This window comes from Mauremys reevesii, linkage group 10, assembly GCF_016161935.1.
Source record: "Mauremys reevesii isolate NIE-2019 linkage group 10, ASM1616193v1, whole genome shotgun sequence".
Taxonomy (NCBI): domain Eukaryota; kingdom Metazoa; phylum Chordata; order Testudines; family Geoemydidae; genus Mauremys; species Mauremys reevesii.
This window is the reverse complement of record NC_052632.1, coordinates 84,893,818-84,907,852: the sequence shown is the minus strand read 5'-3', so window position 1 is coordinate 84,907,852 and position 14,035 is coordinate 84,893,818. Positions and strand designations below refer to the sequence as shown.

Below are 14,035 nucleotides of genomic sequence, written 5' to 3'. Positions count from 1 at the left end.
CCCCCTCCTGGGACCCCTGCCCCCAACTGCCCCCCAGGACCCCACCCCCGAGCTAAGCCGCCCGGGTCCCGGGCCCCAGACTGGATCCTACCCCCTCCCTGTCCCCTGCCGGCCCCGACCCTTATCCACACCCCCAGCCCCACACAGACCCCCAGGACTCCCAGGCCCCATCCAACCCCCTCGAGACCCCCACCCCTAGCCACCCCGATCCCACCCCCATCCAAACCACCCTGCTCCCTGTCCCCTGACTGCCCCCACCCCTTATCCAACACCCCCAGCCCTGGGCCCTTTACCTTGAGGCTCCAGGCAGAGCTAAACACGCTGCCCCGCGGAAGAGCACAGCCCCGGCCCTCAGAGCGCTGCGGCAGAACTCCAGTTGAGCAGGGAGCGTGTCTGCCTCCCCGCGGAGCCAAACGCTGCCCCGTGGGAGCGCGCAGCCCCAACCCCCAGAGCGCTGCGCGCGGCTTCAGGGCTCCAGGGGAGGGGAGAAGGCGGGGGAGGGGCCGGCAGCTTGCTGTGTTCGGCCCGGCACTCTGTCCCGGAAGCGCGGACCCCGCGGCTTGCCGTGCCCAGAGAGTGGGGCCTTTTGCCCATCCCGTGCGCACGGCTATGCTTCTGCTCCCTGCCCCCATGGGGAGAGCGGAGGGCAGGGGAGAGCGGGCCGGGCTGGGCAGGATTTTTAATGGCACACTGGAGTCCCGGCAGGCTCCAGCGTGCCATTAAAAATTGGCTCGCGTGCCGTCTTTGGCACGTGTGCCATAGGTTGCCAACCCCTGGCCTAGAAGCTGCAATGATGGGCAGCAGGGAGGGAAAGGGTGCCTACCATTTGATAACAGAGTTCACAATCTGTTGCTATTACTGAGTCCCGATCTGCGTTAAACAATCATATAGTAACAATGAATATGAAGCTTTTTCCCACTCCCTCCCCATCAGACCAGGAGGAGTCTCCTTCAAAGGTGGCCTTTGCTATCATTATCAGTGTCAATCATTTTAGGATTAGACTATTGCAGTGAAGCTTCCCATGGGGCTATACCAAAATGATGCAACAGCCAACATGAAATTCAATAAATATATTCCAGGATGGGAATGTAATGCCAATCAACAAGTTTTATGAGAAACAGGTCCTGTCAAATAAACTGGATATTATTTTTTTGGTATTACAAATCTGGTTATTAAAAGGTCTACATTATGGCAATGCAGTTACATCTACAAGGCATTTGACTTACTACTGCACAACATTCTAATTAGAGTTAACATCAATCAACATAGCAATTACTAAATAGATAAGATGGCTAAAATCTCAAAGGGAAATCAAACAGCGATGTTACTAGCAGATTCCCACAGGGATTCATTCTCAACTAAAAGCTATAAAAGTTTTATCAGTGACTGGCACAAAAGATCATTGAGGATAAAGATTGGTGAAATGGCTAATAACGATATGGGCAGGTCACTTATATAGAGCAATCTGGATTGGTTGGTAAACTGGGTGCAAGTACATGGTTTAATATGGCCAAAAGTAAAGTCCTAGATCTAGGAACAGAAAATGTATCTCACATTACAAAAAATGTATGGACTGTATCCTGCAAATCCATGTCTCTGAAAAGAATTTAGAGGTCATGGTGGAAACTTGGTTGACTAAGTGGATTAGTGAGATCCCTGAATGTAGGAACAGAGGATCTTCAAGTAGGAGTAGGCAAGTTTATTGCCACTGTATATAGCACTGTGGACATCACTCCTGGAATACTGGTGCTTACTTCCAAAAGGAGGTAAACTACAGAAGGTTTAGAGCAAAACCACAAGAAAGATATGAGAACTGGAAAACATGTCTTACAATGAGGCTCAATCTATTGTGCTTATCAAATAGAAGGTTACGTATCATAATCTATGTAGCTTCTCAAGAATATATTTGATAGTACAGGGCTCCAATATAACAAAGGCACAACAGGATTATGCTTTAGTTAAACCACAAATCACTGTTTGATACAGGATTTACTGATGTACTTTTATGGCCTGTGTTATGCAGGAGGTCAGAATAAAAAATGATTTGTCCTTTTTAGCTACAGAATATATGAATTTGTTAAATGAACCCAGAAACTGAAGCTGTGTAAAACATGGCAGCTTGTTTACCAAGTAGTGTGGCTCACTTGGAGCACAGAACATCAGTGCTCTGGCATCTGTACTGGCTGCCTTTTCATTTCCAGTTGGAGTTTAAGGTGCTGTTTTGGACCTATTAAATCCTAAACATTTTGGAATTTGCATACTTGAGACTGCCCTTCTTCCTCTGCCATGTTTCCATCACAACACCAGCAGATGTATTTGAGCCGAAGTCCTCTCACTACAAAAAAAAAGAAGCTGCTGGTAGATCTTTCTCCATAAGGGGTACTCAAACTTTGGAGATTTCCTCCTCTGCTTTGTCCAAATTAATCTGTTGACTGTCAGGGCACAATGTAGGGCCCCATCTATTTACCCGGGCACTCGGGAAGGGAGAGGTCTCATAAGGACTACCATTTCAGGATGAGGAGGGGTATTTGTTTTTTGTTGATTAGTTATTTTCTGGTTTGGGGTGAGAAGCTGTCTTTTTTATTACACAACTGAGTTTAATGCATGATAAAGGCACTTAAAGTGAGATAAAATATACCAAAATAATCCTATACTGAAAAAACAAAAAATACGTAGTCCTCCCAGTACAATCCCACAATGCTCCTGCATGCTATTTTAGTGGCAGCTGTGACAGATCAGATCATTGGTTCTGTCATGTATTAAGACACTAACCTACCAGATTATAGGCTTAGCAATAGCTAAAGTAATATTCAACAGAAATCAAATGCTCCAAAGCTCCCAAACTCCTGGTGAGGGCAGGCCTGAGAGGTACTTTTGCTGTTCTCCATTCTATCTGGTCACTTCCATCCCCCACACTCTAATCTCTACACCCAATGGATGCAAATGAAGTGAAAAAATAAAACTTTATTATCATTAATTATAAGTTAAACATTCTAACTTTTGCATCCCACAGGTATTCACTTGCAAAACACAAAAGGTGAAAGATCTAAGGTTACAGACAAACACAGACAACTCCTTCCCAAAGCACACGGACTTCACTGGGAGTTGCCATAAAAATCCAAAAGCTTCCTCAGAATCATCTTCTACACTACTTATATCTGAAAGAGAACACAGAAAGGGATCAATTAATAGCGGCACAGCAAGGCTACCCTCTTGATCCCTATTATCACAATGCAAATACACATACCTCCACAAGGCGATTCAGTACCTCCCCATCACCACACCCTGTGCTGTGGAGAAATACAGCCCTTGGGGGACCATAATATGTTCCAGAAGAAGAAAGGACTTGTTATACCACTCACCAGGGTTCAAGATGGATGTTCTCCCCATGTATATGGACCCGGACCACTCCCATCTGACACTTAAGTGGGAAATCCAAGAAAAGGAAACTTACTTTAAATACAAAACAAAAAAAAGAAACATATGGCAATAGTAACTAAAAATAACTAAATCAAGCCATGCTCCTCACCTCCTGGAGCAGAGCCACTCAATGGTGGTGGTGCTTATCAGTCCAGGCATCCAGATGCAGAGTCTGACAGTGACTGGAAGGAACGCTAGCGCAGATGCCATCACTGCAGAATTAATTCTGGCTCAGTTGTGGGTTTTCCCCTTAACACATTCCATCTTCACACATTCACATGACTATCAGTGCCACATGGTGAGACAGGCAGCACACCATGAGCTATAAAGCCAAGGGTGGCCAACCTTGGCCTGAGAAAGAGCCAGAATTTACCAATGTACATTGCCAAAGAGCCACAGTAATACATCAGCAGCCCCGCCATCAGCTCGCCCCCCGACCCACCGACAGCCCCGCAGATCAGTGCCTCCCCCTCCCTCCCTCCCTGCACCTCCAGATCAGCTGTTTCGTGGCATGGCAGGCTCAGGGAAGGAGGCGGAAAGGATGGAGTGGGGACAGGCCCTGTGACAGAGCCAGGGGTTGAGCAGTGGACACATTGGAAAGTTGGCACCTATAACTCCAGTCCCGATGTCGGTGCCTATACAAGGAGCTGCATATTAACTTCTGAAGAGCTGTATGTGGCTCTGGTAAGGTAAACCCTGTGATAGCTAGTAACATGTACTGTTATCCTGAGGTAACAGCAGTGAAAACATGCAGCCATGAACAATCACATTAGTTGAGATGCAATGGTCCTCCAATCCTTTCCCATAAGCCTCCCTTGGCACCAATTCCTGTGTACTATCTCACCATCTACCTGTACTGCTTGTCATATCCAGATAAAGCACCAGTGGGATACAGGGAATGATAGCACGTACAGCATGTGTGGTCATTCTCTTGCAGGTTAGACTACGATGGTTTGTCTAATTCTGCGATTATTTACCCCTCAGTTAGCATGCTGTGGAGACCTAAGCATGAGAGGTGAAGCAGGATAAATCCTGTGTCTTGCATCAGGATTCAGGCACGTGCTCAAAGGAGCAGAACTAGCCTAAGCATCCGCTGGAACAAACTAAGATTGTGAACAAATACAAATGAACATCACAGAGCAGAGCCCTGCAAGGCCTTGTAGGATAGGGGCAACAACCAACAGATCCTGCAACACTGAACATGTGTAGCCACAGTGCACCATACACACCTAAGCAGGATGGCTAGTGTGAGTTGGCTCTCTGATAAATCTTTCTTGCCTTTACACAATTTAGTTTACTAACCACACTTTAAACCTGTCCACTAAACACTTATATAAGAAACACCCTTTAGTGCTCAAAGAACTAGGGAATTTAATAGTGAAATGGCATTTTACAGAACAGCTAATCAAGAACAATAAAGGTTAATTTATTATTATGATGCTACAAGTTAATTAAGCATTAACTTGAGCAGTTCAGATCTTGGAAACCCATCCTTAAGAAGAGGGATAAGATTTCTAAGGGACACTCCAATTAGTGATGAGTTGGCCACTCTACAGCATAATCAATCAATGTAGTTGAGCCAGGTGAAAGCAAGAGAGTGACTTCCCCATTTAAACAAAATAGGACTATCAACAGAGGAGTTTCTAATCCAATAGTAATAGTACAAAAATGTTGCCACTTAGCTTTCTCGCTACAAAAAGCATTGTTTCATAGATTATTAAGGCCAGGAGGGGACCATTATGATCATCTAATCTGCCAATACAGCACACAATACAGACTACAGAACCTCACCCAGTGATTCTTGCATCAAGAGACCATGATTTCTGTTTGAGCTGCAGCATCTCTTATCTTTTTATGTACAGACAGCAAGTGATGGAGAATCCATCACATCCCTAAATAAGTTGTTCCAGTGAATAGTTACCCTGAGTGTTTCTAATTTGAATTGGTGAAGCTTCAGCTCCTGACTACTGAATCTCTTTGTGGCTCTTTCTACAGAGAGCTGTCTATCAGATATCTCTTCTCCATGCAAGTACTTGTGGACCATGATTAAGGCAACATTTTAGTTATGGGTATTTTTAAGTAAAAGTCAGGTCACAAGCTGTAAACAAAAATTCACAGCCCGAGATCTGTCCATGACTTTTACTATATTTCCCCAACTAAAACTTGGGCCGGGGTGCTCTGGGAGGAGGAGGGGTGATCCAGGGGTGCTGCAGGTGCTGGAAGGGGTGGCCCGGGACCCCTGCTGGTGCTGAGGGGAGGCAGTGGCACATGGCCCAGGACCTCTGCTGCTGGTGCTGGCAGAGGGGAGGGTTGGCAAGCTCCCTACCCAGCTCCAACCGGCATGTCTGTGCAGGTCCTAGGAGGAGGGGTGGCTGGGGGGGGCTCTGCACACTGCTCCTGCCACAAGCACCAGCTCCACAGTTCCCATTGGCCAGGAACCACAGCCAATTGGAGTTGCAGAGGCAGCGCCTGCAGGTGCAGGCAGCGCATGGAGCCCCATGTCCCCTCCACTTTGGAGCTGTGGGGACATGCCCATGGGAGCCAGGGAGCTCCCCCTTCCCCAAGGTAAGCGCTGCCCCACACCCCAACCCCAGCCCTGAGCCCCCTCCCACACCCAAACTGCTGCTGCTGGCCGACCCTGAGCCAGCACCGGCCACTGCAAAAGTCATGGAAAGTCATGGAATCCATGACATCTGTGACAGACACGCAGCCTTAACCACGATCAAAGCATCTCTTACCCTTCTCCAATAAGAAGTTATATCTACTTAAGTTTAAATGTCTCACTCTAAGGCTCGTTTTCCAGATCTTGAATTATTCTTGTAGCTCTTTTCTGAACCCTTTTCAATTTATCAACGTTCTTCTTGAATCATGGACACCATAACTGGACACAGTATTCCAGCAGCAGCCGCGTAATCACAGTGCCAAATACAGAGGTAAAATAACCTCTCTACTCCTACTAGAGATTTCCCAGTTACATTCAAGGATCTCATTAGCCCTTTTGGGTACAGCATCACACTGGGAGCCCATGTGCTGCTGATTTTCCACCATGGTCCACAAATCTTTTTCAGCATCACGGCACCCAGTACAGAGTTCCCCATCTTATCAGTATAGCCTACAATCTTTGTTCCTAGTTGTATACACTCAGCTGTATTAAAATGTATATTGTTTCCTTGGATCTGGCTTACCAGGTGATCCTGATTACTCTGTATCTATGATGTGTCCTCTTCATTATTTATCACTCCCTCAATCTTTGGGTAATTTGCAAACTTTATCAGTGATGATTCTGTGTTTTCTTCCAGGTCATTGATAAAAACTGCTAAATAGTGTAGGGCCAAGAACCTCTCTCTGTGGGACCCCACTAGCAACATACCAACCCAATAATAATTCCCCATGCCATGTTAATGTTGTATCATTCTAGTTTATTTAATCAAAGTGTCAGGCAGTACCAAGACAAATGCCTTACAGAAGGCAAAGTATATTGCATCAACACTACTGAATAGCATTTGAACATCACTGAGCACCTTAATAGCCAAGAACAGATCCCTGAAGGAGCCCACTAAACACCCCCTTTCGATAATTCTTCATGTACAAGATCTTAGAGATCTATCAGTTAACCAGATTTTTATTAATTTAATATGGGTTATACTGATATGTTGACACTAGCATTCTCATTAGGGAGTAGACTAAAACAATTCAGTCAGTCAAACTGCTACCTAAATAAGACCCATTTCTCTATTATTCTTCTACTCCATCCAATGTCATTAACAACTGCAGAACTGGAAGTCCTGGGATTATGAGTAAACCTAAACATCTGAGAAATATCACAAAACTTTAGGTGATTAGGCTATACTGCAACAATGCTTTATTTAGGTTTGAACTGTTACCTAAAAAAATCATCTGTTCCAGGCCCTGGGCACTCTTGACACTCAAAATATTCAATTATACATTTGAATGGATACAACCCACACTGGTAGCTGCAAATTTTTAAAACATAATGTAAGCCTCTAAGTTCCAGTCTCACAGACCCCTCATCAGTCTCCCCATCTCTTAAAGCAGAGGTGAGTGGAAATGCCCTAAAGTTCAGCAAACTCTGGTTATTTCAGATGATTGGTGAACAAATTCCAAAGGCAAAAGGTCCTAATGAAGGACACCTTGTCAGCATTTATAGCTTTAGGAGAGGAAATATTATCTGAACAACTGATATATTTAGTAGTGCATTTTGACAAACTAGGATTTTTCTTAAAAGGGAAGGTAGACTTATACAATAGCCATCTGTCTGTATGTGTAGTAAAGGGCTCAAAAATTGATGGATAAAACATCTCTCAGGGATCCAGCTAGAAGGCAACATGAAGACATTCTTTCAAAGCAGAGTCTTTTTTTCAGATGTGAATTTGGTCTAATCGAGCAGTCAGTCAATCTTTATCTTATTATAAGGAGTCAAGTTTAAAAATGAAGGCACCACTCAATTTCCTGAAGGCAGAAAATCCTGACAAATTATTAATATAGAAAGATGACAATATAAAATTGACAAGCATTTCACAGAACAAAACATTTTGGCTTACCAAACTCTATTAGCCTACACAATTAACTATTTACCCTTAACTTCATCATTCTATTTCATAAGCAACATACAAGAAATGTTAATGAATTAACTGACCCTAGTTTTCAGACAGACATAAAAGTTTAATGAAGGTTCAAGTTCAGTTATTTAATAGTTCCTCAAGCTGTAGTAAATACATTCAAAATCCATTCTGATATGCTTGAGATATGAACTTTGTACCAAGCATATAAAAAGTAGGCAAGTGGCCTCTGGTTACAGAAAATGATATGAATGTTTGTATTTATGTAAGACAGAGTTGTGTTTGAGTGGTCTTGTCAAGTCCCACATCAGCCGATGGTACACCAATGTTTTTTTAATTCCATATGGCTGTAATTTAAAAACTTGCTTCCCAACACAATGGAAGCTAACAGAAGTGTGAACAGCAGAGCTGGTTATAACATTAATTTAGGTGAAAATTTAGATTAATTTTCTCTCTATCTGCAGAGATATCTGTTTCAGCAAAGTTTTCACTGGGAAAATTTTTGAAATCCAAGGCTGTGTGGTCACTTTTGATGGGAGAGAAAATTAAAACTTGAGCTTTTTGATCTAAAAACTGCTATTTCAACACAATTCCACTTCATGAACCTATCTCAAAAGGTTTTGTTTTTGTTCCAATGTATAAGGAAAACAAAATTTTGAAACCTTGGAAGTTGTAATAAAATGGAATTGTTATCCTTCAGCCAATCTGTAAACAAGCTACAGAGATCCTCCAAGGACCTTAATTAAATAAAATTCAAAATTTTATTTGTACAGACCACCACAATAGGCAACTGGTAAAAATGGATTCTCACAGGCACCAGCCCAGCAAAGCACTGCAGATTATGCTTAACTTTAGACGTGTGAGCAGTCCCATCAATTTCACTGAAACTACTTACATGCTCCAAAGTTAAGCACATACTGAAGTGTTTGTTGGGTTGGGGCCCTGTGATATGTTAAAGAGCAGCTATGGATTCAGGCAGCCCCACCCTGCTGTGCCTGCCATACCAATCTTGGAGGAGGAGCCTTCAAATGGGAGAAGCTCAGCTCAGAAGGCCCAGGCTAGGGAGGCAGACAGGCCCCTTATCCTTAGCTCCCAGAAAGGAACAAAGCAGTCATCCAAGCCCCGTGAGGGGGAAGGTGGGCCAACACAGGAAGGAGCCCAAAGAAGCAGCAAGAAATCTGACTACAGACACCTTATCCACTTCTTCCACATGTCTCTGAGCTGGAACCAAGGGTAGAGGGAGGGACTGGGTTCCTCTACAACCTCACCAGGAAGACTAGTGAGTAGACACAAGACACAAGGGTCCACTAGGACTACTTTGGCCTTGACCCAGGGCTGTCAGCCTGCGTGATGTCCTGGGACTAGTAGTGGGTGAAAACCCTGATTCACTCCGAAAGGGATGAGACCAAAGATGACCCAGCTGTAGGGCCATGTCACAAGATGACAAGGATCACCAGTGGACCTGGTCACAGGACTACAAAGAAAAAACCCTGTAATGCTACACTTAGCTACAAGGCAGCACACCAGGTGGTAAATCACTTTGCCACAAGCCCACACAATCCCTATCAAAATATAGGGATAAAATAAGCATCATTTAGAGTGACCAGAGCATGTTCCACTAAGGCTATGGCTACACTAGAGAGCTTAAAATGGCGCAGTCGTATTGATGCAGCTGCGCCGCTGTAAGTTCTCTAGTGTAGCTGCTCAAAGCTGACGGGGGAGAGTTCTCCTGTCAATTTAATTAATCCACCTACAATGAATGGAGATAGTGCTGTCCACACCAGCACTTAGGTCGGTGTAACTTATGGCTTGTTCACACCCCTGAGTGACGTAAGTTGTATCAACATAAGTGGGAGTGTAGACATAGCCTAAGAATAAGTTACTAATGCACTAACGCTATTGCACTTTAACCCTGAAGATTAGAAATATCAATGAAAATAGGAAATCGGAAGCAGATGCTTCCAACAGACACCACTATTATTAAATTAACTGGGAGCTTTATAGGAAGATGGGGGAAAGCAAAGGTATTAAAAAGCACTTAAATGAAATCCATTCACCATCACAGAAATTTGAACATCACTTACAGATCTGGATATTCATTTTGTTTTAGTTTCTCTCTCTAAATCTGTCAGCATCCATATAGCTCATGGAATATGTTTTGTATAGTATGCCCAATACTAGATTAAAACTATGTTAACGTGAAGTTAACGCTGAATATACTTATCAGTAATATTGGATAAAACATCACAAGGTATAATAATTATTCCAAAAACAAGCATTATAACAGGAAATTCAGAGTTAAAGTTAAGCTTTCAGTGATGCCAGGCAATATCCATATAACTAGGATTATTGCATATTAGCACTTGTGGTGGCAGATTAGAAGAAACTGATTTTTAACGACTGATGTTTTGTTCCTACCAAAATTAACTTAGTTCTTTATCAAGAGAGTACAACATTTAAGTCATGAAACCCAAACCATACAGTACAACTACATATTTCTGAACTGAACCACATTACAGATAACTATGCTATTTTCTGAAAAACAAACAAGGACTCCTTGTTGTTTTTGTGGATACAGACTAACATGGCTACCCTGCTGATACTTGGTATGCTATTTTCTGTTAATTTCTAGGATTCCAGCTTCAAGTTCAGGTAAAGATTTATGCTAATGAGGGAACTTGTAGGAACATGTATACTAACTACTTACCCTCTAACCTCTTCCATTACTAAGCAAAGAACTTCAGTTTCCAGAACCTTCAGGGGCCAGAGCCAACATTTAAAGGGCCTGTTTTATTATTTAACAACAATCAAACTGATCTGAAGCAGGAAGCCACAGGAATCTCCAAACACCTGTATTCAGCCTCTAACACAATTATCTAGATATGTAAATAAGTCACTAACATTTCTTTCACTCTGGTTCATCTGGATCTTTAATAAACTGACCCAATCCAATGCAGACCAGAAAAGAACCAAAATAACTGTGACAGATCTAAACTATTGCTGTCACATTATACCAAATTTAATAAAATCTTTTGAAAAGAATGTGATAAGCAAGTTAATCCTTTCAATTCCGTAACCATAAATAATATATGAAAACACTGTTAAATAAGTATATTAGTCTTTTAACCATGCTGCAAGTCTCGTCCTTGCTTCAGCACTGAGTCCCCCACCAAAGCCATTTATTGCTTACAGCATCCATTGGTCAGTAAGACTGAAATGGGCTTTAGCACAATCTTCAACGTTCCTCTACATTATGCCCTTAGCCGTTTTATCCAGTTCTTTTGCACATATCCAATTATTGGGTCTCAACTTTTTCAGGTATGCTTACTTGCCTAAAAGAGATCTAGAGGAGACTGTGAAGGTAAAGAAAATTGGTTGTGCTGTTTTTTCTTTTTATGTATAAGATAGCAAAAAGTTTCCACTTCAAAAAGTGTTTACTGTTTTTAAACTTTCAAAATATCAGAAATACCAAATCTTAACTTCCCTGGTTCTACTCTAGTACTTTTTGGAGAACACCTGTGAATAAGCTCCTTAACAGAGGGCTTTTCTTCTAAGTGTTTGTGTTAAACAGTCTGTATATTAAAAACAATCACTTCACATTTAAATCAGGTCTCACTTGCCTGGTTTTCTGATGTCAAATCTATGAGTTCTACAGTCATTCAGAGAGTCCTTCCAAGAAAGTTCTGAGTTAAGATGAAAAAAGTAGAAATTTAGAACCTTTGATTACCTTAAGTGGGTTTAATAAAGAGGGTGCTACATTTACTTAAGTATTTAGACAGAGCTAACATCTTCCAAGCTGTACATAACTATCTAGTTCCTGCAATCTCTCCCCCTAATACCTATGGACTCTATTTTTGTTACTTCCTTTGGATACTTTATCAATGTCTCATACAGAAAGAGTTGAGGGAGGAACAAGCACAGTGATCCAGTCACAGTTTTTGTAACTATGTGAAAATGTGTTATTTCTTGTAAGACATGGGAAGTAATATCCATGTCCACTCAAGAATAGGGTGGTTGTTTTTTAAGCAAACCCACCACGCCGTGGATGCAAATTTAGTTTGAAAGCTATACCACACCAAACTGTCTGTATCACTACTCTCTGATCAGTTATTTCTAACACATATGGGTATGTACCTAGTCATATTAAACTACTTATTTGACCTTGTACAAATTGAAAGTTGAAAACGGTGTTCATGATTTTACTTCATCTTTCAACCCTAGCCTGGTTTGGGATCAGTTTTCTCTAAATCTTTTACCAATCAAGAAGTTGACAGCCTATGTGTCAGTGATACAGACAAAGCTGTCTACTGATAAATGAAATGTAAGGGATTTTAAACAGATACCATGAACTCAAAAACAAAAACTCTCACATTTTTCTGAAAAGTTTTATATGTACATTACAAGAGCTTAGTCTACACTAGAAAAAAAATTGCCAGTATAGCTATACTAGTAAACACTTCTAATGTAGATGCAGATTATATAGCAGGGGCAGCCAAACTTACAGATCCTCTGAGCCACATACAATAATTTTCAGAAGCTGAGAGCTAGGAACACCTTCCAGAGCTCAGGGCTTCTACCCTGTGGCTGGGTGATGGGGCTCGGGACTTTAGCCTCGTGGTAGGCGCCTGCGGTGCTTGGGGCTTCAGCAAGAGCGGGGCTGAAGTCCCAAGCCCCGGCAAGTGCCTCCTGCAGGGCTGAAGCTCCTAGCCCCACCAGCCCTCCACAGGGCAGAAGCCCCTAGCCACCGCCCTCTCTCCCCATCTGGTAGGAAGAGCCTAGTGGTGGGTGGCTCTGCAAGCCACATTTTAACTGTAAAAGTGCAGCTCGTGAGCCACACACAGCTGTTTGGCCACCCTGGTTATATAGACATAAAAGTAGTTTTGCTGGTATAGCTTATACCCAAATAAAATAAACTATGCTGGCAAAAGCACTTTTATGTTAACACAAAATTAACCCAAATCAGTTTTTTCCAGTTTGTTTACATATATACAAAAATTCCAGGATTATCATTTTGTGTGTCACTCAGAAGCCAGTTACATCTGTAGAGTTGATATGAAGCGATTAAAAACAGCTACAAGCATGGTTGAGGGCTCACTGTTCAGAATATCACCATGTTGAGTCATCAATGGGATTGATGGTCTGATCACCAATTTTTAAGTTCTCAGACATTCTGACTTTACTAATTACGCCTGTGTAGTATATAGCTATGCATGTATCCCATGTCACCAGTACTAGACCACTGATCACCACCTTTACTCTACAGCTAATCTGCACGGACCAATTTCATGGGTTGTTTGAGGAATACTGAACAGATGGTGGGTTACTTGGCCCAATGGCCATACCTACCAGCTGCACAAATCTCCCAGCATAACCTTGTCAAAACACAAATCAACACAACTACACACACAATAAATGAAGCACTACTCTGAAGCCTAGACTGTCTGAGTCAGTGCAAAGTGATGGAAACAGCTACAAGCATGGTTGAGAGCTGTTTGATCTGAACATTACCAGGATCAGTCATCAATGGGGTTTGCAACCTGTTACTGTCTTTTTTTTTAAAAATATATAAATATGGTTTTACAAATCACACTTGTGCAACAGAACAGGCTTTCAGCTACTAATTACTGACTATTAATACAGATCCCATTTATCTGTCAGTAACCACAGTTAAATACCAATCTCAATGCAACCTTAAAGCAGGACTAAAATTGAATTCATTCTCCAACATCAGCACTATAACTCTTCAGAGGAAATTTTATTTTAAGGAGGTGGGGAAAGGGTTGTTTCCCAAAGTATTTCTTTTGTAAGGGAAATGCTTTAAAAAAGACCTCTAAAAAAATTATCCTGTTTTCCTCATGTTTCTTTAGGTTCCTATAGCTAAACAATCACCCTTTCCACAAATGCCACATTTCTCTCACACAAACTTTGATAACATGCAGGGCACTTTTGAACTTAAAATTAAACTATATTTTCCCTTATTTGGCATAACCTGAAAGTTACACTAAGGTTAGCCTACAGAAATTACAGATTCATTC

General features: G+C 42.2%; 1 protein-coding gene across 8 annotated transcripts in view; it reads right to left on the bottom strand.

Annotated features, from left to right (window-relative positions):
* Nucleotides 1-14,035, bottom strand: part of PDPK1 (3-phosphoinositide dependent protein kinase 1) — a 148,448-nt gene that overhangs the window by 123,158 nt on the left and 11,255 nt on the right. For 3 of the 8 annotated variants that reach the window (XM_039493312.1, XM_039493301.1, XM_039493302.1), the window contains exon 2: nt 11,621-11,683. The exons of the other annotated variants lie outside the window; for them this stretch is intronic. In XM_039493312.1, the coding sequence (XP_039349246.1) occupies nt 11,621-11,659 (39 nt within the window). In that variant the 5' untranslated portion in view covers nt 11,660-11,683. The remainder of the gene's footprint in view (nt 1-11,620; nt 11,684-14,035) is intronic. 8 annotated transcript variants of the gene reach the window in all.